General features: G+C 43.3%; 1 protein-coding gene across 1 annotated transcript in view; it reads left to right on the forward strand.

The window, feature by feature from the left end:
• zw10 (zw10 kinetochore protein) overlaps positions 1–26,490 on the forward strand; it is a 34,839-nt gene that overhangs the window by 717 nt on the left and 7,632 nt on the right. Inside the window, exons 2-12 of the mRNA XM_038778979.1 lie at positions 4,020–4,154; positions 5,253–5,354; positions 6,384–6,461; positions 7,280–7,451; positions 9,093–9,242; positions 10,618–10,809; positions 13,559–13,722; positions 15,500–15,682; positions 16,762–16,991; positions 21,536–21,607; positions 23,835–24,004. Coding sequence (XP_038634907.1) covers positions 4,020–4,154; positions 5,253–5,354; positions 6,384–6,461; positions 7,280–7,451; positions 9,093–9,242; positions 10,618–10,809; positions 13,559–13,722; positions 15,500–15,682; positions 16,762–16,991; positions 21,536–21,607; positions 23,835–24,004 — 1,648 coding nt within the window. The remainder of the gene's footprint in view (positions 1–4,019; positions 4,155–5,252; positions 5,355–6,383; positions 6,462–7,279; positions 7,452–9,092; positions 9,243–10,617; positions 10,810–13,558; positions 13,723–15,499; positions 15,683–16,761; positions 16,992–21,535; positions 21,608–23,834; positions 24,005–26,490) is intronic.

A 26,490-nucleotide genomic window follows, 5' to 3' on the forward strand; every position in this document is an offset into this window, starting at 1 on the left:
GTCCTGTCTGTCAGACTGAGGGCCCTGTCTGTCTGAGCGCCCTGTCTGTCAGACTGAGGGCCCCGTCTGCCTGAGGGCCCCGTCTGCCTGAGGGCCCCGTCTGCCTGAGGGCCCCGTCTGCCTGAGGGCCCCGTCTGCCTGAGGGCCCCGTCTGCCTGAGGGCCCCGTCTGCCTGAGGGCCCCGTCTGCCTGAGGGCCACGTCTGCCTGAGCGCCACGTCTGTCTGCCTGTCTGTCTGAGCGCCCTGTCTGTCTGAGCGCCCCGTCCGCCTGTCTGTCTGAGCGCCCCGCCTGTCTGTCTGTCTGAGCGCCCCGTCTGTCTGTCTGAGCGCCCCGTCTGTCTGTCTGAGCGCCCCGTCTGTCTCTGTCTGAGCGCCCCGTCTGTCTGTCTGTCTGAGCGCCCCGTCTGTCTGCCTGTCTGAGCGCCCCGTCTGTCTGAGCGCCCCGTCTGTCTGAGCGCCCCGTCTGTCTGAGCGCCCCGTCTGTCTGAGCGCCCCGTCTGTCGTGGCTGTCTGAGCGCCCCGTCTGTCTGGCTGTCTGAGCGCCCCGTCTGTCGTGGCTGTCTGAGCGCCCCGTCTGTCTGAGCGCCCCGTCTGTCGTGGCTGTCTGAGCGCCCCGTCTGTCGTGGCTGTCTGAGCGCCCCGTCTGTCGTGGCTATCTGAGCGCCCCGTCTGTCGTGGCTGTCTGAGCGCCCCGTCTGTCGTGGCTGTCTGAGCGCCCCGTCTGTCGTGGCTGTCTGAGCGCCCCGTCTGTCGTGGCTGTCTGAGCGCCCCGTCTGTCGTGGCTGTCTGAGCGTCCCGTCTGTCTGCCTGTCTGAGCGCCCCGTCTGTCGTGGCTGTCTGAGCGCCCCGTCTGTCTGTCTGTCTGAGCGCCCCGTCTGTCGTGGCTGTCTGAGCGCCCCGTCTGTCTGAGCGCCCCGTCTGTCGTGGCTGTTTGAGCGCCCCGTCTGTCTGTCTGAGTGCCCCGTCTGTCTTGGCTGTCGGTCTTCCTGCACTGCCATTCTTTCTGCTTGTCCGCCCACCTGGTGTGCCCTCTGATTCTGACTCTTTGTTTGCCTGCCCATTCTGCCCTGTATCCATCTGGTTTGACACCTCACCAGTGTCAGGTCCCTTTTATTGTTGGTTTCTTTGTTTGTCTGTTCACTTATCCCAGTTAAGTGAACAGGAGTTTGTAGCAGACCCTACTCTTGATATTTTAGGCTTGTGATTTGTTCTGAGAAACGTTCCTAAATGTTTAGCTTTTTTGCAAATAATTAACTGCTGTTGAAATGTGCTTTGTCTGGCAAAATAGTCGCATCCTTTGTCAGACTAACTCCAAACTAAGGTGTTTTTTGTTTAAGTAAGTACAAAACATTTATTCTGGGATCAGTTGGAGGAATGTTCGGTATGAACTGGAGCTGTCATTTGACTGTAAATGATACATTGTGTTACTACTGCTGAACTTGGGGTTTGTTTATATACCATCTTGGGTACAACTCACAACCATGTTTTCTGACAGATTAACAAGTCTGTAAAGAAATAAAATTGAAATGAGCCAATTGGGAGACGAGGCATTTAAAATTTGTCACTTTAATCACTGACCCTAATTGAATTCATAAATCTTACTTGATGCCACATGGCTATCGCTGGCAATGTAAACAACATTCTGTTTTTTCCTGGTCATAACCCTGGACAGGGGCTGAGATGGCTTTTTAAGTTGCAATAGAATCATAGAATTTACAATGCAGAAGGAGGGCGTTCGGCCCATTGAATCTGCACCGGCCCTTGGAAATAACACCCCACTCAAGACCATGCTTCCACCCTATGCCAGTAACCACACATAACCTTTCGGACAGTAAAGGGCAATTTAGTGTGGCCAATCCACCTAGCCTGCACATCTTTGGGCTGTGGGAGGAAACCAGAGCACCCAGAGGAAACCCACGCAGACGCAGGGAGAAATTACAAACTCCAAACAGACAGTCACCCGTGGGTGGAGCTGTGAGGCAGCAGTGCTAACCACTGTGCCGCCATTTGAACTTTAAATTAATTAACAAAACATACTAAAATATTAACTAATGCTTTTAAATTGAGATTCAGAGGAATGGATGTATAATTACTGATGATGCAAAGCAATGTCTTCAAAAAAAGCTAGAATTATCCAGTAATTAAGGTCAGAAACGTGCATAACTGCCTCAAAAAAGCTAACCATCAGATCACTTCACTTCAGTTGGCTAGGTTGAATCAAACGGGCTTAGTTTGTGATAATTTGGCTCTTTGGTGCCTGATTTCAGTTAACGAAATTCCTGGGGAATCTGGAACGTCTTATTGAAAATCAGGCTCGTGGCAACAGCCCAAGGCTCAAGTATTCAAAACCACCCCACCTGCTAGCTTTTCAAGTTCTCCGTTGCTGCATTTATGAGTTCCTTTAGCCCTACCATCGCTCAGAATCGTCCAATTCTGTACTTTTGTGCATCCCTCGCCCTCTTTGCTCCACTGCTGGTGGTTAAGTTAAACTGCCCGCTAAGCTCTGCATTTAGCCACCTGAGACTCGATGCTTCATCTCTTCTCTGCAGGTGTATCCTAATAACGTATCTCTTTAACCAAGCTGTTAGTCAGCCATGTCAATATTTCTTTCTGCTCCTTGTCGATATTTTATCTGATCACATTTCTGTGAAGGTGGGGTGTGTTCCTACATCACAGGTGCTATATAAATGAAAATTGTTGCTCCCCACAAAGCACTGTCAGGATAGGATAGGTGCAGACTGGAAATAACGGATTGGAAGTGATGCAGTTCTGTTGTTTTAAAGGCAGCAAGTCTATTGTTGCTTCCAGAAGAATCCAAAGTGCTTGGACTTTCCAGTTACTTATTTTATTAATGTATTTTATTGCTAACATGTATCAAAATGGTCTTTCCAATTGCGGTTGATGTACATTGAAAGTAGAATGATGGACAGATTTCAAAATGTGTGTTACAGCTTCATTGTAAATCTTCAGAATCTATATTATAATGAAAGTGTAGTTTGTGCATATTTTCACAGTTTTGTCATACTTAATAGATTGATACTGATGAGCAATGCAATGCATTTAAACTGATGCATTTGAGATGCCTTCAATACATTATCTTAAGTTGCTCCCGTTTATTGCCATCAGTGACAGCCCTAACCCTAACCTTGATGGCATGTAGCTACAAATGGCTTAAACTGCCCGAGTTCAGAAAGCCAAAATCTTTAATTGTGCCACCAGTTGTTTTCTCATGGATTGTAACAATAGTATCCATGCAATGCAAAAGGAAGCCACCCTGCCCATCGACTCTGCACCAACTCTCTGAAAGAGTACCCTATCTAGGCCTCTCCTTCGCCTCATCCCTGTAACTCCACCTAACCTGCACATTCCTGGACGCTTATGGGGCAATTTAGCATGGCTAATCCACCTAACCTGTACATCTTTGGACCGTGGGAGGAAACCGGAGCACCCGGAGGAAACCCACGCAGATATGGGGGGAAAGTGCAAACTCCGCGCACAGTGACCCAAGGCTGGAATCTAACCTGGGTCCCTGGCGCTGTGAGACAGCAATGTCGGATTAAGTGGACACAATACAAACCTTTCACATATCCCCAGCTGTATTTGCTGAAATCTGTTTGGGTGGAAGGGATAACAGCCACAAATTCAGAGCTACATAAATATTTAATCGAGCTGCCATCATATTTCACTGCAACCTGGCAATGGAAAACCATCACTAGCAAAAGCCTCAAAGGAAACAGCTCAGGATGAAGCATTAGCAGAAAATGAGCCAAGCTCCTACCTTCAGCAGAGGATTTATAAATGGATGACTGAATATTTATATACGTTATACACTACCACTGACTTACCTCTAGATGACAGTTCAAAATACGAAAATAACTTTGGCATTAAATCACCAGCTTGTTTTATTCAGAGATGATAAGCTTGTTTTAGCAGCATGGTTACTTGAGGGTTATGGTAATGCTATAGTGCTGCTAAGGGGATTTTGTAAAACTTGTGGCCTAAAGGTATTTTCTTCCAGGGTGAAGTATGTGACATGATCAACAAGAAGTACGAGGAGTTCATCCCAAGTTTAAAAAATGGAGAGAATTTGGTAACTCAAGTGGACGGGATATCGATGGAGATAGACGTTCTTAAATCGCAGATTGAAAATGAGGTAACTGAAAGGAAGCAAGAATCCCGCCGGAGTAAATGACAGCAAGGCCTCGTTGCCTCAGCTAAAGCATTGTACGGGGTGTGTTTGGGTCCTGGACTGGTGCTCACAATACATTGAACACTTGGCAGAGTTATACGGGCAGCTGTTTCTTGTTGCAAGTCACGTGGAGCTCGACCTCAATGGAGGTCAGCAAAATTGAGCTTGATTGCATGCACAGAACTCTGTTCCCATTTGCTAATTTTCGGTGCTGGATGTGAGCAGGAGTATTCATGAAATTCCACAGGACAGAAATGGGCCATTCGGCCAAACCAGTCCATGCCAGCATTAATACTCCACTCATGTGATGTGAATAGCAACATTGTGTGAATACAAAAGGAAAAATACTTTGGATGCTGGAAAGTGGGAATATAATCAGAAAATATTGTTGATGCTCAGCAGGCCAAGCAGCATCTGTGGAGAGAGAAAAGGAATTAGAATTCCAGGTGTGTGACCTGTGGGCGGATTTGGAAGGTGTAATGAGTTTTAAATACGAATAGAGAACAGGGATGATTAGAAGAAAGAACAGAAGGAAAAACTTGTGCTGGTATGAAAGGCAGGGTTCGTTTGGAACTTTAAAAAAAATTTAGAGTACCCAATTATTTTTTCCCAATTAAGGGGCAATTTAACATGGCCAATCCACCTAGCCTGCACATCTTTGGGTTGTGGAGGTGAAATCCACGCAAACATGGGGAGAATGTGCAAACTCCACACAGACAGTGACCCAGAGCCGGGATCGAACCTGGGACCTCGTCCATCGGGCAAGTGAAGAAACAAAGGACAAAGCTGGCGAGCTGTAAATGGCAACAACAGAATAATTACCAGCATTGCAGACAGAGGTTTAAAATACCCAGAAGGCCCATTGAACTACTCAGTGCCCTATTAAATTAATGCAGACAACATCAATTAATTTATTGTTCCCTGTGGACCTAGAAGGATGAAACGTCGAGATTCCTTCAGATAGATGTAATGTCACATCATATTAAAGTTGTAACTTGCACTGAATTTACCAATGCATGGAACTAAGTTCTCAATACGGTGGTGCGTTGTGTGTTTTAACAGGTTCAGAGAGATCTCCGTGTTGCTGTGACTGAGTTCAGTGAGCTGAAACAACAACTGGAGAAAAGCACAGTTTTACTGAGTGTGTTGACACAACTACACGAGGCGAGTAGCTGCTTCGAACTCTGGCATTTGGTTCCCTCCTATCAGGGTTCTTGTAAACTGCTTTGGCGGATTTCTGAGTTGGGCGAGTGAAAGCCGCCCAGTTATCTCAATATAATTCCTTCACACATCACCTGACAAAAAACAATCTGACAGCCGTTGTTTTTATTTGCTGCAAAGAGGAGAAAGTAATGATTGGTGGAGGGAGGAGATTCAGTAAATCTGGCATTTGCTCCAAACAAAGAGGATGGCAGGAACTTTGGACGAATCACAAATGGTGTATAGAGTTACCGATCAAATTTAAAAAATTGAAATAACAAAAGGATTTTCTTGGATCGCTTTCGTTATATGGTCCACAGTAAAAATAAACCTATTGGACTTAAACCTGGTGTTGTGAGGCTCCTTACTAGTGCCACCCCAGTCCAGCGCCGACATCTCATCATCATTATATGGTCCTGACTCTCATTTCCCCGCCCCATTGGCAACTTTGACGTTTGTTTCTGTATTGCGCTCTGAATGCTATGTTTGTGTTTTCAGCGACATTGGCAATATTCAGTGTTGAAGCTTTATGCAAATACTTTGCTCAACTAATGACTTGCCTTTACTAAACGGCATGCCTTTATCCTGTACGAGAGCAGGAAATGCTGTAAAAGTAAAACCAACCAGGCAATATTTCCGAAAGTTTTTTTAAAAAGAGTTAATATTGATAGTGTGAACCTCACCAGAAGTGGAAACTTGGTGTACTTTTAGTAGAATTAAATGAAATAAAAAAGGAGAACTATTGAAATTTACGAATAGATTTTCATTTGAAAACCGAGAGAATTCAAAACTGGAAGAGAATTGTTATCTTTGGGAGGATGAAAATAACTGGAACAAATCAAACAAAAAAGTGGTTTGTAACTGAAAAGTCAAAAAATATGTGTTAAAACCACCCTCCTTATTGAAGCTCCAGCGCGAGTTCCTTTTTTGACACTCAATTGCCTGGGAAAGTTAGTAGAACTAATTTTTGTTTTTGCTTGTTATATTTTCCAGTTTGACACTGCCCTTGAAATGCATCATCAAGCTTTGTTTGAAAAAAACTACATAAAATCTGCTACTCACCTCAATAAAGTAAGCGCAATTGTCCCACACAACTGTTTTTTGAACCATTATGTCGCTAATTGTTTGAGATTGAACAGGATCATGCATACTGTAAATGTAACTTTAAGTTGGTCCTTGTGCTGCTTAAAGGTTGATCGAAACGGAATATAAAAATAAATTGTTACCATTGTCATAGTATGGGGGAATTGATTTATAATTTAGATTCTCTGAATCTTGCTATCTGGACCAAGTTTGAAATTTGCTGTAACTGCTCCGTGCAACTTGATTTTTCATTATTTCCCACTCAATGTCTCCAGAGCTTAATTGTAAGCTTGGTGTTCTAGGCATGTTGCTATCATTATAGTTTCAAGCACCTTAATATAATCCAGTTTTGCCAACTGCAATCACAGAAAAATTTGTATTTATATGCAAGCCTATCACATTTACCAAACATTTTGAGATACGTTGCCTACAGCGAATTAGTTTGTGCAGCAAATGCTACGTTGGCAATTATGGGAATGATTGGGCATAGTATGATCTCAGATTAAACTATTAATTTATCTGGGGAGTTGGTTGAGGGATTGTGTTGATTAGGGCACCAGGAAGATTCTCTGCTCTTCCGTTGTAGGCTTGTGAATTTTAAAATCCATCCCATCCATCAAATGGACAGACAGGCCTCTTGCAGTTTAACATTTTTAATTTGTCCATGAACGGATGTTTTTTTTTTTGGCTTGTGTTCCTGAAGTGCAGCATACATTTGTGACCAGACGAAAACATGCACAGTTTAATGTCCAAGTTATGGCTATAACTAAATCAAACAGCCACTTGTTTCTGCTTGTGTGTATCAGGCACAGTCCACTCTGACCCTGCTAAAATCGAGGAAGGGAGTTGAGCTGAAGATGTTGCAAGTGCTTCACACGGAGCTCATTGTACAGAAAGAGAAACTACTGTACCATCTGGGTGAGGAGTGGAAGCAGCTAGCAGTTTGGAGCCTGCCCCCTTCACCAGCTCCCACAAAAGGTGAATCAAGTATTCAATTTTTTTGAGGAAGTAGATAACATAACTGAGGTTGGTAGCAGGTCTTATGGCACAGTGGGTAATGTCCTTGCCACTGGGCAAGAAGCTCCGGGTTTAAGTCCCACGAGAGGACTTGATCGCCATGGAAGGTGTGCTCCTAATGTGGCCAATCAGCTTGATTATCAGCCTGCAAATCCTTCCAAATGCACGTGATGGAAGGCAGTAAGCACGGCAAAATTTCCCGGTTAGCGGCATTGCAGACTGCACTGCAGTACTTTGCCGAGTATAAACATGGACCAATCCAATGCAAGTCTATCATTGCCAATGCCGTCTTGGGGAATGGAATTTGAAACAGGAAGAGGGACTAAGGTATGAACTGTGAATACCTAGCCACATTTTATGGGGAGGCGGTGGCGTAGTGGTATTGTCACTGGACTAGTAATCCAGAGACCCAGGGTAAAGCTTTGGGGTGCCGGGTTCGAATCGCGCCATGGCAGAAGGTGAAATTTAAATTCATTAAAAATCTGGAATCAAAAGTCTAATGATAACCATGAAACCATTGCTGATTGTCGTAAAATCCCATCTGTTTCACTATGGCAAGGAAATCTGCCATTCTTCCCTGGTCTGGACTACATGTGGCTTCAGACCCACAGCAATGCGGTTGACTCTTAACTCTCTCTCTTCCCCCCCCCCCCCCCCCCCCCCCCCCCCCCCAATCAAAGGGCCTAGCAAGTTACTCAGTTAAAGGGCAATTAGGGATGGGCAACAAATCCTGGTCCAGCCAGCGACGCCCACATCACAAGAACAAATTAAAAAGAAATCTAGTTATATCAGTCTGACAAATATTCTATGCAAAACACATTTCCTGCTATTTTCGACTGACAATTCTTGTGCCCTTATTTCCAATGAAAACTGCCGATGAAATTACAGTTGCTGCTGATGAAATTACAGTTGCTCACGAGTGAAATTGCTGCAGTATCACCATTTGGAATGGGATGTAATTTGTGTGACGGTTTACATAGACTGCATAATAAGTGAAGTAAGAGTTTATGATCGAAATGTAAAAATAAAGACAGAATGTAACGTAAAAATAGGGACTGAGTTACACCCATGTACCTTGGTCCAAATAGCTGTCACCCTCTGACTTTTACCTGAATGATAAATTGGATGTAACTCCTCATGTGCGTGGTATTGGGAGATTGACTACTACGCTGTGTACACCATGCTAATATAGCTTCATGCAATACATTCTCCCTCTCACTTTGTTGACAGGCCTATTGTAAAGCAGCATAATTCTCTGATGAGGAATACCTTGAGAGTTGTAATATAAATGCAAATATCTATAATTAAAATAGTAAATAGGCTTTTTTACCTTTTATCTATTCTCCCAACTTAATCTTGGCTTTTCTGAAGTTTTATCGGAATTTGAATAACGTTATCTTTGTCCTTTTCCTTTCCGTGAATTGGGAACTCTTGTATCAAAATAGCTTGATTTTAGTCTCAACTAATTTTTCACAAGCATTGCAGTACAAAAGAAACTTATGCACCATTGGCCAGTGCATAGAGCAGGTTTTTGATGTGGAGGGATGATTAAAACTGTTGACATGAGGGCGGAACTGATCACTAGTTTCTGTTTACCTCCAGCTGAAGATTTACTCGCGTGGTCTTTGAAGACTGAGCTTCGCTTGTGCAACATGCAGTCGAAGAAGAAGAGCGAGCTTGAACCTCTGCTGGTGTCGATACTTCAAGGCTTTGCTATCCTCGGTGAACTGAGCAGGAAGCTGAAATTCTTCAGTAAGCAATTTTTGCAGTAAAATATCTCCAGATTTATTTTTTTTCCTTCGCCAGGATATGGGCACAATAGATTGCAAATGTTGGTTGTACAATCATGACTTTCTGAGTTGGATAAAGTCCTTGCAGCCAGAGGACATGACGGATATACAGATACTGTGGCATGGATTGGTAGGAAATTTGACTTTTGCCCTTTGAGTGTTGGGAAGAAAAGAATATTATCCGTTAAATTAATTCTTATAACTCTAAATGTAAAACTTGTCTATTCACATTCCATATGACAAACCTGAACCACTCCAACTACGTAGAATTCAAGTCTGAGATACAGACGTCGCACAGTAAGTCTACAAGCGCAATGGAATGTGCCGCAGAAATTAGCTTATCCAATCATAAAATAATTTCTGTCTGCAGATCAAAGCTTTTATATCCATCATAAAACTAAGACTTATCTCTGTTAACCGGTTTCAAAAGTCAGAATTACTGAAATAAAGGCACTCGAGCTTCAGTTAACCATTCAAAATCTTGACTGTTGTACAATGTAATGCATTCAGTGCACTGTTATTCAAATAACGGAACAGATACAAATGTGGAGTTACAAGGAGCTTGTATCTGCAAATAATCCATAAATAGTAATTTCCATATTGATTGTATGTGGTCTTCAGTGACCAGATTTGCTCGCTCTCTCTACCTTCATTGATTGCACTACTAAAATTCAAAAGCTGCTGTCTTATACAATTAAAGTTCCATCAGCATGTGCTCTGTTGGAGGGGGTGGGGCAGATCCTTACCTTCGGATGTTCTTTGTCTGAACTCGGTTCAGGTTAACTAAGTTGGCAGTTTTCCAGATGTGAAGCCGAGTGTGTGTTTGTTGGCAAATAATTAGTTGTGCTTATCAGTTTGTCAAGATACTGAATAACACAGATCTGGTTTTCTGGATTTTCAAGGTCTACCTTCTTTTAAATATCTCTTCATTCTCTTCTGATAAGTGTGGCTCCCGTGTAAAGAAATTACTTCAACAGACAGCCCACAGTCGAATAAACTTGAACAAAAGTTTTCCACTAATTTTGCTCCCAATGCCTTAAACCATGATAGCAGACAGTGATGCTAGAAGAGATTGAGTTTTGTTTTGCAATGTAAGCCTACTTGTGACACTAATAACGATTATTATTAATTGATTCCCTGCAGTTGTGAAGGAAGAGACTTATCCCTTTGTGAGCAATGGTTGAGGTCATATTGTAATTGTCATATATATGTGTCTATTTTTGATGCCAAGTTTGGAAAAAATTCTGCACTTTACAGTTAGAAGTAGAATGTCATTCATGGTTTTGCTCTGGACCTTTCATGACTTTAATGTGAATTCATGTCTCTGAATTGTGCAGGTCAGATCCTGATGAAATATATTTTGAAACCATTGGTACATGACCCTTGCCTTGATGTTGAGATTGAACTTCAGACGCACGATGCGATATTACGGTTCCATCCAACTGAAAAGCAATCTGATCATGACTCGCCAACAGAGGTTTACCAGAAGGTGATCACTGTGTTGGAGTTTCTACACCAACATCTTCTTTGTACGTACACTTACTTTACTTTGTCCCCTCTGCAAGAGAAATTTTGTTTGCATAAGAACCTAAGGAATTTTGTTGCCTTAGTAAGGAGATCGCAGAATTGTTACAGTGCAGAAGAAAGCCATTCAGCCCATCATGTCTGCACCAGCTCTCCGAATAAGCATTATAACTTGGTGCCGTCCTCCTGCCTTTTCCCCATACCCCCCTGCACATTGTTGCTATTCAAATCATCTAATGGCCTCTTGAATGCCTCAATTGAACCTGCCTCTACCGCACTGCTAGGCAGCGTATTCCAGACCCTAGCCGCTTGCTGCATGAAAATGTTTTTATCTCTTGCCGTATTTGTTTTCTTCCGCAAATCACTTTAAATCTGTGCTGTTTCATTTTTGATCCCCTTGCAAGCGGCAATTTCTCCCCATCTACTCTTGTTCAGCCCCCTGGTGATTTTGAACTCCCCTATCAAGTCTCCTTAGCCTTCGCCTCTCAAAGGAGAACAGTCCCAACTTCTCCAATCTATCTTAGCTGAAGTTTCTCGCCCCCGGAACTGCTTATGAAAATCTCCTCGGTGTTCTTCTCCCCAACACCTGCGCGTCCTTCTTAAAGTGTGGCACCTAGAACTGTATACAGTATTCCAGCTTAGGTCTAACTAGTATCGTACACAAGTTCAGCATAACCGCCTTGCTATTGCATTCTATGCCGCTATTAATAAAGCTGGATACTGTATAACTGCTCTTCCCGCCTGTCCTGCACACCCTTCAGTGTTTTACCCCTTATTTTATATTGTCTCTCCATGTTCTTCCTGCTAACATGAATCACCTCACACCTCTCCAATTTATCTCGAAATTTATCTGCCCACTCCACCACCAACTTGTCTGTCCTTTGAAGGTCCACATTTTCTCATCACAAATTAGCTTCCATATTTAGTATCACTTGCAAACTTTGAAATTGTGCCCTGCACACCATGATCTAGATCATTAAGGTATATCAGGAAAAACAAGAATCCCAATAAAAACCCCCTGGGGAACTCCACTGCAAACCTTCCTCCAGCCTGAAAATAATCCATTAACCATTACTCTCTGTTTCCTATTACTTAGCTAATTTTTTTATCCATGTCGACACTGTCCCTTATATTCCATGAGCTATAACTTTTCTAACAAGTCTATTGCGTGGCACTGTTTGGAATATCATTTGGAAGTCAATGTGTGCCACATCAACAGCGTTATCCTTACTCGACCCCTTCTCTTCTTCGAAAAAATCATGCAAGTTTGTTAAACATAATCTTCCCTTATGAAATCTGCACTGGCTCTTTCTATTCAACCCACATTTTTGCATTTGTCTATTAATTCTCCCCTAAATAATTATTACTAGAAGTTTCCCTAATTGCTGGGTTTATAAGCTTTTTTGATCAAAAATGTGATGTTTGCAATTCTCCCAGCCTCTAACACTTCCCCTGAGCCTGGGGAAGACTGTGCATCTGCAATTTCCACACTTCACTCTCTTCAGTATCCTTGGATTTATCTCATCTGGTCCTGGTGACATGTCACTTTAAGTACCGACTGTTTATCCAATACCACCACCGTATCAATTTTGAACCTTTCTATAACAGAGTTTCCTCTTCTGTCACCATGTCCTGGGTAGCATCTGCTTCTTTGGTAAAGACAGATGCAAAGTATTCATTTAACACCTCAGCCATGCCCCCTGCCTCCAGTATACCTTTTGCCCCCTAATCAGCCCTAATTACCCTCTTACCACCCTTTTGCTATTGATGTGCCTATAAAACACTCTGGGATCTTTATATTGGCTGTCAGCCTTTTCTCATAATCCCTTTTCACTTCTCTTATTTGCTTCTTCACCTCTCTTCTGGACTGTTTATATTTCTCTTGGTTCTCCATTGTATTCTCTACCTGACATCTGCCATAAGCATACTTCTATATCTTAATTTCCACCTCCTTGTTCATCGAGGGAACTTTGGATGTGCTGCTCTATCTTTCCCTTTTGAGAGAATATACCCTGATTGTGTCTGAACTATTTCTTCTTTAAAGGTAGCCCATTGTTCTGCTCCAGTTTTTCCCCGCAGACTGTCGTTCCAGTCTATCCGCACCGCTCCGTCCTTACCCCTTTGATTAGTTGGGGGAGAGCCAATTGTTCTTTTCAACCTTCATCCGAAACCTTGCGATACAATGATCACCGTCTCCTAACTGTTTCCCCCACCGGCACTTGATCTACTTGGCCCACCTCATTTCCAAGAGTGAGGTCTCGCAGTGCTTGCTTTCTTGTTGGACTGGACAGTGCTGTAGAAAATTCTCCCAAACCCGCTGTAAGAATTCTTGCCCCTCTCTGCCCGTTGCACTATTCTAGTCTACCCCCCATTATAGCTGCTTTATAATGTTTGCGCCTCTCTGTAATTTCCCTGCAGATTTGTACCTCTCCGTCCTTCCCACTGGTGGGTGATATTTAGACAACACTGAGCAATGTAATTGCCCCCTTTTTGATCCTTCAGCTTTAGAATTATTGTTGTGTGTACCGAGGTACAGTGAAAAGTATTTTTTGCATACAGTACAGTAGATCTAAATCTTAGCTCCAACCAATTAGATTCTGCCCTTGAAGCCTCTGTCTGGGACACCCTCTTTCTCCAGCACTGCAACGCATGATATGTCATTCTGTGAAATTCGTCTGATAGCATAATTCAAATATAGCTCTTACAATTGGATGTGTAGAATATTGACTGTCTTTCCTTTCATGTTTGTACTAGACGTGTCTCAGTGTGATTCTGTGATTTGTAATATGAAGCAGGATGTAATCCTAGCAGAGATGCTGGGAGATATGATCTGGGAGGATTTATCAGAAGTTATTATCAAGGACTGTTTAGTATATTCTATACCAGCAAACAGCAGCCAGTTGGATCAGTATGAAGAGGTAAGAAAAGTGTCATGTGAGGGTACCTTTAAGAAATGAATGTTTAAGCAATGTACCTTTAAGAAATTGAGCGGCTCATATTACTGAAGTGATGTCAGAGGGTGGGGGGAGCTGAGCTCACTTCTGCTTTTAGTTTCAGTTTGAGAGGGAGTAGCTGAAAAGTGCCTGGCTGGTTTGCTGTGAGCTGTTTGAAAGAAGAAAGCCGGGTTTTGAAAAAAAGAGCTTGGGTATGTCTGTGTTTGCAGTGAGTTGGATCAGCTGTGATCTCTGCCATGAAAGACTATCTCTGAATCATTTGGGTGATTTAAACTCATAATAGTAATGTTTTTAACCTGATGTGTTTCTGTTTAAAGGTGTTAAGTCTTTTGGAGGTTTGAAGGACCATTTTGAGGGATTATTTAGTGTTGTATTATTTTCGGGGTTATCTTGGAAGTAAGGGGTGTTAAGTGATCCAATGTTTATTTAAAAGGTTAAGTTGAATTCATGGAATAAACATTGTTTTGTGTTTAAAAACCCACGTGTCCATAATTGTAATACCACACCCGGAGAACAAGCCGGGTGCTTCAAAAGCAACAATCCATTAGAGGTGGGGGTTGGTTGAACTGCAGGATACATTTTGGGGTTCTGAAAACGCCTCTCCCATAACAAAAGCAGAAAGTTAACTTCACCAGTGGCTGGGAAAAATGTGATTGTCAGCCACTTTTGTGGGGCCTGCTTCGTGAAAACGTTTGCATAACAGTTTTGAAAACCTTGTACTGTGAGGATTTGCTGGTCTACAATAAGTTGATGAATTTTGGGAGAGCAAATATGCTCTTTGAAGAAATTATTTTTGTATGCGTATTATCTAAAGTGTTTCATAGAATGTTCGCTTTCTATCCACAAGCCTCGCATCCAGTAATCTCGAGGTTTGGCCGCATTTTGTAGCTATTAGCGAGAAATGTCGATGCAAGAATTTCCAATCAATTTTGCTTGCCAACCTCACACTAGTTGAAGACTCTAGTCCCAAAGTGGAGTGAGCTCATGTGTCCTGTTTGCCACCATCTTGTATATTTGGAAGAAAGTTTACCTACAAACTTGACCATGGGCAATTTACTAAAATATATGCTCATTGATTGAATTCTTAACTACAAAAATCATTAACGGTGGAAATGATCAGTCCGGCATGTAAGTACTGATGCTCCGAGCTAATATCAGACGTGCAAATACTTACTACAATTCAGGGTGTATTCTCCATCTCTTTCTTCACACCAAAGCAAATTATTAAAGGTGCTTCCCTGTTTCTGAATGGAATCAATGCCCCTCTCCCAACATTGCAGATGGAAGATTTTATATTCCCTCTCTTTCCCCAAAGGAGAGGACCCTCATCTGTGCCTTGGACTGTTGAGCACCAGCAGATCCTTTCTCAAATTAATTTGAGTTCATCTTTCCAATGAGCAGTAGCCCACGTTCCTGTGACTGCAGATCGCTACTAAAGTAAGTTGAGATGGGCTTCGGGGTGAAGCCAAATCTAGTGCTTTCATTTCCAGACGGACATACTGTGGAACCAGCCAGGCTAATCCATGGAGGATTAGTTTACACCAAACACCTGAGCCTATGGCCTTTGCTGTCATTTGAAAAAAAAAGAGACCTTATTGCAGCTTCAGTGGTTATAGACACCTGAGACGCCTCAGTAGTTGAGTTTTGAGGGACATAAATGAGAGCAGAATATTGCTATCCAGTTCAGACGTCCTGGTTTGTTTCTTTATCTGGCATTGACTTGTTTTTTCTGTCCCTCCAGGTGATAAAAGAAACTGACAAGTTTGAGAAGAAGCTTAAAGAGATGCAATTTTTGCAGGATCGTTCCACAGACTTGTTAAAATATGCGAGGAATGTAAATGTGCACTTTGCCAGTAAGAAGTGCCAAGATGTCATAGTCACTGCCAGAAACCTGATGACATCTGAGATCCACAACACTGTGAAGGTGAATTAATTAGTGTGCATAGCCCTGAGCAGTCATATTATACTGATTTGGAGGGGAAGTGAATTGGGGAAAGGTTTGACCATATCTTGGGCCCTTTGCAGTTTTGTTTTAACATAATTATAAATAACAGTAGAGTGTTGGAGCATTATCAACAGAACGCAGCTAATATCCCGATCTGCAAGGAATACTGGTCTTGCTTAAATCTCTTCAGTGGGCACTATATTTTCTTCCATGTCGTTCCTAAATTTATTTAGTTTTGATAACACTGCCACTGGGGGAAAACCACCACTGCATTTCAATTGTAAAACACATAATTTATTTCATTCTTCCCGCAACTACTTTATCTAATGTCTCATAATTCTCTCCACAGCCTAAGCGTGAAGGGGACACTTTATATTCCGCCGAGCCACCTCTCTTTTGTTCATAAGTTGCTACGTTTTGTTGCAATCTCTCACAATTACTCTTTAATATCTAACAGTTCTGACGAAAAGCCAAAAGGGCTCAAAACGTTACCTGTGCTTTCTCTCCTTAAGGAAGGCAGCCAGGGGTGCCAGAGTTTTCCCAGCATCACCGATTCTCGTTTCAGACTCCAGAACCCATTTTGCTTTTTTTTTATCACTGCACGCTTTATATTTGCACGGTTTGACATTTGTTGACAATTCGAGTCGGCATTGTGAAACATTTCGCAGGCCTTTCCACCTGCAACACTTCACTGAAATATCAGTCATTATTTTAAATGGATAATGTTAAATATCATTAATGTTAATGCAAGCCTGGAAGATTCACTATGCCGTCTCAATCAGTAATTTTTGGATTTTCATTCGTGCAGAGCACCCTTCAATACATTAGAGGGTGCTCTAACCTAACATTCAAAAGACTGTCCCTGAAGAAAATAGCAGAAGTACATTCAAGGGGAGGTTGGAGCCAGGAATAGGGGAATATGTGGATTTAAAAATCCAATTTTTGATTGTTAGCATTTTAATTTAATACGTAACCCTAAGTTTAAATTCAGTGCAAAGCCTTGAGCATGGGTTGTTTGCGCTAGATCAAAAGTACACTTGCTGTTTTTTAATCTTCAGATTACACCAGATTCTAAGGTGGCTGTACCAAAGTTACCCAGTCTGGGGTTGGTCAGCAGAGCAAAGACGTCTGCCATTGCTCCGAGCAGCATGGTAAGCCTGGGGAACGGGAGACAACTCGGTCATCGGACTCTTTGTGTTCCCACTTGCCGTATCAGCGAATCTGTCCAGAAACTGGTGGAATTAGCCTACCAGACGCTCTCTGAAGCCACCAGCGCCACGCCCGAATGGCAAGTAATTCTGTGCATTCAGTTACTAAACTGTAAGAGGTGTTTTTTCTTGGGGATGAATAGAGGTCTCTCCTTCTTTGGCAATATTGCCCATTCCCAGGGCCAGTGTAGATAAAAATATAAGTTCTGTAAATCCAAAATAAAACAGAAAATGCTGGAACTGTACAACTGCCTCATCAACATCCAGAAAATTAGACTAACATATTGCACAATCGTGGATCTTTATGGGCAGTGTTTAATGTAGAGTAGAATTGTTTTTCTCTACCTAAGTATTGAGCTTTAACCTTAACCTGAAAGCTGTTTTGCAGATGGTTGTTCATGCCTAGCATTCCACGTGGGGCAATAGTCGTTAGTGCATTTAATAATCTTCATTGTCACAAGTAGGCTTACATTAACACTGCAATGAAGTTACTGTGAAAATCCCCAAGTCGCAACACTCTGGCGCCTGTTCGGATATGCTGAGGGAGAATTCAGAATGCCCAATTCACCTAACAAACACGTCCTTTGGGACTTGTGGGTGGAAACCGGAGCACCCGGAGGAAACCCACGCAGACACAGGGAGAACACAGGTGGAGAAGGTAGTCAAGAAGGCATATGGCATGCTTGCCTTCATTGGCCGGGGCATTGAGTATAAGAATTGGCAAGTCATATTGCAGCTGTATAGAACCTTAGTTAGGCCACACTTGGAGGATAGTGTTCAATTCTGGTTGCCACACCACCCGAAGGATGTGGAGGCTTTAGAGAGGGTGCAGAAGAGATTTACCAGGATATTGCCTGGTATGGAGGGCATTAGCTATGAGGAGCGGTTGAATAAACTCAGTTTGTTCTCACTGGAACAACCGAGGTTGAGGGGTGACCTGATAGAGGTCTACAAAATTGAGGGGCATAGACAGAGTGGATAGTCAGAGACTTTTCCCCAGGGTAGAGGGGTCAACTACTAGGGGGCATAGGTTTAAAGGAGATATACAAGGCATGTTTTTTACACGGAGGGTAGTGGGTGCCTGGAACTCGCTGACGGAGGAGGTGGTGGAAGCAGGGACGATAGTGACATTTAAGAGGCATCTTGACCAATACATGAATAGGATGGGAATAGAGGAATACGGACCGAGGAAGTGTAGAAGAGTTTAGTTTAGATGGGCAGAATGGTCGGCATGAGCTTGGAGGGGCGAAGGGCCTGTTCCTGTGCTGTACTTTGAGAACGTGCCGGTTCCGCACAGACAGTGACCCAAGCCGGGAATCGAACCTGGCTGTGAAGCAACTGTGCTACCCACTGTGCTACTGTGCTGCCCACGGTAGCATTAACTGCGGGAAATAAGATTGTAGAGGAACTCTCTTTGTATCTCAATTAGAGAAATAGTTAAATAATTCAAGGACTTGTGCAACATAGAAAGGTGCCAGCTGGCCTGCTGTATCTGTCCCTAGCCTTTGAAAGAGCTATCCAATTTGCCCTCTATTCCTGTTCTTTGCTCATTGGGTGACATGCTTCTATCTCACCTGTTATATATTGCCCCGTTGTGAACCAGCTGATGTGTGTCTGAGAATGATGATTGGAAGTGTTTTTACGATGGGCATCTGTCCATGCCAACAATTATTTTGTTCTCAGAGAGTCAAATTTACAATTTTAAAAAATGACAATTATACATTGATAAACATTCAGAGTGGGATTAATTTATTTTATATATTGTTTCAATTCTTGTTACCTTCAATAAACGACTACCTGCTGGACTATTGTCTTTTGTGTGGGGGGGGCACTGCGACTGCACAAACACTAGTTTCCGTGCCCAGAAGCCGACAAATCATTCATCTCTTCATAGTGAGTTCATGATAAGAAACACAATCTGTGCATGTGACCTGATCTTGGCTGTGTCCATGGCCAGTGCATTGGAGGTGACAGTGTTTTTTTTTTACAATGAGATTTGAGGTGGGAAACAAGTTTCTACCTAATAATATAAAGAAGTCACTTGTGTTTTAGAAAACCTTTTAATTCCAGATGTCCTAAAGCACATTGCAGCCAATTAAGCACTTTCGAAGTTAAGTCACTGTTGTGAGGTCTGAAACATGGCAGCCAGCGCTGATTAGTTTTGCAAGTTAGCACCCGAGGACTGGTGGCAGATAGAAAAATATTGCACTGGTGCTTTGTGTGGTTTTAGTATGTTGCATTCTTGGGGCAGAGTGGAAAGAAATTCACTGTGTGTCTAACTGTGCTGTATTTGACATGATAATACTGGGTGCCTCAAATGACCAGAGTGTTTGTAGGAAGCAAATGAAGAAACAATATAAAATAAAGGGTAAAACCCTAAAGAGGGTTCATGTGCAGAAGGACATGGGTGCATACGTACATGAGTCACTGAAAGTGGCAGGACATGTTAATAAAACATGGGTGTATACATGCATGAGTCACTGCAAACATGGGTATATACATGCATGAGTTACTGAAAGTGGCAGGACATGTTAATAAAACATTGTATCTTAGGCTTTATCAATAGGAGCATAAAGAACAAGAGCAAGGAGTTTATGCTTATATAAGACAGTCGTTTGGCCTCGGCTGGGGTATTGCATCCATTTCTGGACGCCTGCACCTTCGGGAAGATGTGAAGGTATTGGCGAGAGTGCAGAAAAGATTCCCGAGAGTGGTTCCAGCGATGAGAAACTTCAGTTGCAAAGATAAATTGGAGATGTTAAGGCTGTTTTCCAACGAGAGAGAAGGCTGAGAGGAGATTTGTTAGCGGCAGGGCGCAGATTTAAAGTAATGATCAAAAGAGCCATAGGTGTTATTAGGGGAGATGGGGGGGGTGGAGTGAGCGAAGAATGGCATTAAGTGAATTGTTTGTTCGGTGGGCCGGTGCAGACACGATGGGCCGAATGGCTGCCTTCTGCACTGTAACAATTCTCTTTCATTTCCCCATATGAACATCGTGCAGCTCAAAGCCCAAAATTTTAAAATAAATTTTTGGGCTTTTTTTTTTACATTTCCTGATCTGCAGCATGTTAGTTTATTTGGTTAATGATGTACTGACATAAACCCTACTTCCAGTGCAGCCCACGTCTGAGCAGTAGTTACTAAAGAGCAGCAGTTAGAAACTAACCATGTAAATACACAGTAATCTTGCATATAGCGAGGATTTGTTTGCTTGGGTTGCCGGTGAGTGATCTTTACATTCCAGAATGATTGCCAGACTTCAAAATAAGAACGACACCTCGTAAAAACATGCAAAAGAAGCCTGTAAATATTTATGCATTATAAATGAATCTAGATTTGTTTATTGAGGGGTTTCCCCTGGAGATTCCTGTTGATGATAGTGTGTGCATGCTTAAATATTGAACTCTTGTCTGCTAGTTTAGTGGTGACATTAATACAAATTAGGTTTAATGTCTGCTTCAACTCATAGGGAGAACCTGCTGTATGGAATACATTCAGTGCTAATATTGGTGATAATGATATCTTGGTTTTTTTTCAAAGAGGGAAACTTTTTGAGTTGTCAGTACAGAAATACCTATTGAGAGGTTTTCTGAGATTGTTTGAGAACTGATGTCCTCGGCACTGCATATTTTGGCCACTAGGTGGTGCTAAGTTTCAGTTCTTTAGGTACAGTGATAGATCACCTCTTGAACAAAGTTGCAGGTTTCTCCAAACCGGAGCTGTTTAGTTTGATTCTGCATTTCAGCAGCTTTTCTGATAAAGCTGACCTGTTCATTGAGGCCTCCAGTGTTTTGTTAGCACCGAACATATCTTCCCCTTTCAGCATTCCCAACAGACTGTAAGTTCTGCAACACCTGATTCACCCCCTCCGCCATCCCCAGCACAGCTTCCCATGCAAACAATACCTGTGATGCAACACCTGTTCTTTTTACCTCTTCCATTCTCATCATCCAAAGCTCCAAACGGTCTTTTCAGGGGAATTACTGAGGTATACTGTGTTTCCTGCTCATGATGTCATCTCGTTGGGGGGAGGGTGGGGGGTTTAATGCAGATCAGGTGACCACTTTGAACAGCATCTCTGTTCAACCTGCAAAGACCCCCAAGCTTCCAGCAGCATGCCATTGTTAATTCTTCACCTTTCTCTCATTCACTGACCTCTCTGTCCTTGATCTCCTGCAGTGTTCCAATGAAGTTCACTCAAGCTTAAAACGCCATCATTTGACTGGTCACATTACAACTTTCTCAACTGGACACTGAACAACAATTTTAGATCGTAACCTCTGCCACCATTTTGTTCTCTTTGCCTTTCCTGGCTTAGGTTTTTCTCTCTTCTCTCTCTCTTTCCGCCTCTCTTGCTTTGGGTGCATGTTTCTGTCACTTGTCCCGGTTATTACTCATTACGGCCCTGCACTGATGACCTTTTTGTCATTTAGCCTTCTCTCCCCCCCCCCCAAATGTTCTTGTTACCCAACCTGTTCCCCACCTCCCCACCCACGCCCCCTTCATCCCTTACTTAATCTCTAATCTTTCCCAGTTCTGATGAGGGCATTGATCCAATGGTTTACTTGGTTTCTCTCTCCACTATCCCTGGTTTGTGGTTAACCATGTCCGTTTTGTTTTTCAGCGCTGTTCAGCTTTTCTACACAGTTAGAAACATGTTCCACTTGTTCTATGATGTGGTACCTACTTATCACAGGTGAGCATTTCATAGCGTTTTAAAAATCATTTTAAAATTCCGTTGCAACATTGAGTTTATAACTAAGTTACTATATTTGCTGTAACAATAATGCCTTGACCATATTGCTGATTAATGGTGTATTGAGTCTATTTGATGTGGTGAGTTGCCCAGTCCCTAATACAGGCATAAATTGACATGTGCTTAAATGAAAATCCTCTGTTCCTCATTATTTTGTTTTAACAGCTTAAATATGTATTTGTATTTTCATTCCTCGCTGTGCACATCTTTGTACTTGAGGTGTATATAATTATAAGTTAATAGGAAAGTTTGATGAAGAAAGTTGTTTATTGAGTTTATAGAAAAGTATTATTTGTAGGGGCTTTGATTTAACCTCAACCTAATGGGTGACTATATCTGGTGGCACAGAGATGGAATACCAGCTCTGTGCCTGATATTGCAGTATGAAAGCTACGGCCATACTAGGCTGAAAACGCCTGATCTCGGAAGCTAAGCAGACTCGAGCCTCGTTAGTACTTGGATGGGAGACCGCCTGGGAATACCTGGTGCAGTAGGCTTGCGGGCAGCACAGTAGCATGGTGGTTAGCACAATTGCTTCACAGCTCCAGGGTCCCAGGTTCGATTCCCGGCTTGGTTCACTGTGCAGAGTTTGCACGTTCTCCCCGTGTGTGCGTGGGTTTCCTCCGGGTGCTCTGGTTTCCTCCCACAGTCCAAAGATGTGCAGGTTAGGTGGATTGATCATGTTAAATTGCCCTTAGTGTCCAAAATTGCCCTTGGTGTTGGGTCAGGGTACTGGGTTATGGGGATAAGGTGGAGATGTGGGCTTGGGTAAGGTGCTCTTTCAAAGAGCCGGTGCAGACTCGATGGGCTGAATGGCCTCCATCTGCACTGTAAATTCTATGATCTATGAATCACTGTCCGTTTTTATAGAAGAAGCTTTGAACAATTTTATTTTAAATGACCTGTTGGCCATTGTTTAAATTGCTCCATCATTTCATACAAACGTAAATGTTGATATTATATCGAACAGTGTACTTTCCGAATTGAAAGGTTTGCCAGAGATTTTCCCAAGTGGGCCAACTACCTGACTTGGTTGTGCAGGGCTAATTGTTTCTCCTTACAGTTCTGAGTGCAGATCAGTTATATAATTCCTTCACAGACTGCATGGGTTAGTAATTCAACTTTTGTAATTCAGATTTACAAATGCAGGATTCAGATCTGACCATGTTGGAAATTTTTGGTCATGTGTTGGTCTTTGGGCTCAAAGCTTAACTGAGATCATCTTGTGGTCTCTTTCGAATCTGTAGATAGAAGGATGAGTGGCCCATTCTGAATTACGTGACTACATCCACTCCCAATCGAGCAGCATCTTGATTTTAAAATTCTCTCCCTTGTTTTCAAATCCCTCCAGGCCCTTGACCTCTCTATCTTTGAAATCTCCTCCAGCCCCCTCTCGGATATCTGCACTCCTCCAATTCTGATCCCTTGTGCATTCCCAGTTATAATTCCTGCACGATGGGGGTCATGCCATCAATAGTCTGGGACCCAACATCTGGAATTCCCTTCCTACAACTCTCCAGCTCACTTTCCTCCTTACAGACGCCCCTTAAAACCTACCTCTTTTGACCAAGCCTTTTGGTAATCTGACCAGCAGCACGGGTTCAATTCCCGTACCGGCCTCCCCCAACAGGCGCTGGAATGTGGCGACTAGGGGCTTTTCACAGTAACTTCATTTTTAGGGGCTGGTTTAGCACACTGGGCTAAATCACTGGCTTTTAAAGCAGACAAAGCAGGCCAGCATGGTTCGATTCCCGTACCAGCCTCCCCGAACAGGCGGCGGAATGTGGCGACTAGGGGTTTTTCCACAGTAACTTCATTGAAGTCTACTTCCAGGAATCGAACCTGGGACCCTGGAGCTGTGAAGCAACAGTGCTACCCACAGCCATTTTCTAAGTTATTGCCCTCCAACAATTCAGTATGGCATAATTTTATTATGGAAAGTTTGCTACTCTGTGAATCGGATCCTGCTTATTGCTGCTGTTGGAAGTATCAATGCAAACGCTAACAAAACCTGAGGTCGTTTTGTCCATCAGACTGTTTCTTCATGAAAATAGCTTTCTGGCCACTTTGGTTATTGAACGTCAAGACTGTTCCGGTTGCCATTTAGTTACCTTTGGTCGATTCATCCACAGAGCAATTCTAAATCTGTTCTCTTTTCCTTATTCAGAGATACCCTGCAAAAGTTGCCCCAGCTGGCTGCCATTCACCACAACAACTGCATGTACATTGCCCACCATCTGATCACCCTGGGACACCAGTTCCAGTGCAGTCTCCCAAGTCCTTTGTGTAATGGAGCTGCCACCTTTGTGGACTTTGTGCCGAGTTTTAGACGTTTAGGTGTGTAACTGGATTTTACTACACTAATCATTGAGCCCCTGTAACGGTCTGGGATTTTCGAAGCATTTTCTAACACAGCAGTTATGACCCATTTATTCCTTACTTCAAAAGTGGAGTTGGAGGTGATTTCAGGCATCTGTCCTTTAATTGCAACAGCGTTGAATCAGATTTGTTGCTGTGATATGTTTGGATTAAATTGAACAGTTATCTTCCTCTAAAGAATAAGGACTTTACCAATCTTATTATTGAGGGCTGTTCTTGTGATGTTATCGATGGTGACGTTTCTTGTTTTGCTTCTGGGACTATTCCAAAGTGAAAATTGACACTAATTCTGAGAGTTCCTTAGTGGTTATGAACATTCATTCCGCCATTCTGTGGCAGAGACTTTGGGATCTAAACTGCTTGAAAGATTGGTAAGTATTTCAAACTGAAGACGTCTGTGAGAACTGATTGCACCTTAGCAATAGGTGACTCTGTGGCACTAATCTAATCTTTTTAACCTGCTTGATTAGTATGATCACGTGATCTTAACTAAGTCCATCGAGCTGTTAATGTACAATTGCTGGCAGCCCTGTTCGTATGCCGGTAAATATGAGGTGAAGGCCTTTTCAGCAACATTTGGACAGTTTCCCAGTTGGATGTATCTTTTCTAACTTTTACAACTTGTGAAAACATTTCATTGCCTGTTGAACAAATCTTTAATGTTGAATGTAACTTGAATCATCAACATCTTACGATGTTGAAGTTCAGACATTGCTGATTTAAGTCGTGGATGATCTGTTCTTATTCATTCATTCACCCCTTCCCTCCTATCCATTACGTTTCACATTTGAATTTGACTTGTCAGCTTGACCCAGCAGTAGTGTTAGGAGTAGGAATGACAATATTCTTGCCTTTTGAGTTCTGGCTCAGGTTTCTACCTTGAAAACCGCCAAACCAAATTCATTGATCAAAAGCAAATTACTGCGGAAGCTGGAAAATCTTAGCGGGTATGGCAGCATCTGTAGGGAGAGAAAAGTGCTAACGTTTCGAGTCCAGATGACCCTTTGTCATTGATCATTCCAGTTTGTGGGACCATTGTGCGCAGAAGCCAGCTGTTTTGTTTGTTTGTGGAACCCCTGACAGAGTGTTAAAAGTGCAAGTTCTTTCTTTTAAGCCCGGGGCTCTCAGGACTCCATCATTCTGCATGCCGAAGACTAACTAGCATTCCAGTGACCGCCAGGTAATGCTCTGGGGACCTGGGTTCGAATCCCACCTAACTAATTTGAATTCTGTAAATGAAAATCTGGAATTAGAAGTCTAATGATGACCATGAAAGCTTTGTCAATTGGCGTAAAAACGCATCCGGTTCACTAATGTCCTTTCGGGAAGGGATTCTGCTGTCCTTACCTGGTCTGGCCTCCATGTGGCTCCAGAACCACAGCAATGTCATTGACTCCGGAATGCCCTCTGAAATGGCTGAGCAAGCCACTCAGTTGAAAGGGCAGTTCGGTATGGACAATAAATGCTGGCCCAGCCAGCGATGCCCATATCCCGTGATTAATTTTTAGAAAAATAACAGGTGGATAAAAGCACCTAGGGCGCGATTATCCCAACGGGAGACTGAGCGCCGACGCCGGAGTGAAACCCGGAGTGTTTCACTCCATGACGCGGCCGGCGGCGCCAAAGTGACGTCAGCCGTGCATGCGCAGGTTGGCCGGCTCCAACCCGCGCGTGCACGGTTGCCGTCTTCCCCTCCACTGCCCCGCAAGGCATGGCGGCTTGATCTTGCGGGGCGGCGGAGGGAAAAGAGTGCATCGTTTACAGACGCTGGCCCGACGATCGGTGGGCACTGATCGCGGGCCAGACATCTGCTGAGCACGCCCGTGGTGCTCGATCCTTGCTCCGCCCCCCACAGGCCCCACACTCACCTGTCGCGCGTTGTTCACGCCGGCAGCGACCAGGTGTGGTTGGCGTGAACCGGTTGGGTTCGGCAGGCCGCTCGGCCCATCCGGGCCGGAGAATCGCCGGTCGCCGTGATAAACGGCGGCCGGCGATTCTCCGAGCGGCCTGTCGAAAAACGCGACACGCCATTTTTGGGGGGGGTGGGAGAATCGCAGGGGGTGCCAGGGCGGCGTGGCGTGATTTGCCCGGCCCTCCCGCGATTTTCCCACCCAGCGTGGGGTGCGGAGAATCGTGCCCCTAGTTTTGAACATTTTTGATCCATCTCTGGAAAGTGTCTTTACATTGCAGTTGGGAATTGCGTGCATTAGCCAACAAGTGCGTTGAGGCCAGAAACCTGGATGTATTTCATTTTTCATTGAAGGCGTTGAACAAATTAGTCACTCTGTCTATGTGGCGGTGGAGTGGCAGCGTTTGACTGGAGGAATGGGAGAGGAATCAATAGCGAAAGAATATTGTATTTTAAATGATCGTACTTTAAATACTGTTCCATGTAGGTCACTGTATTCCATCACTTTTGATGTGTAATTGTACTTTCGTTATTC

This window comes from Scyliorhinus canicula, chromosome 19 (assembly GCF_902713615.1).
Source record: "Scyliorhinus canicula chromosome 19, sScyCan1.1, whole genome shotgun sequence".
Taxonomy (NCBI): Eukaryota; Metazoa; Chordata; class Chondrichthyes; order Carcharhiniformes; family Scyliorhinidae; genus Scyliorhinus; species Scyliorhinus canicula.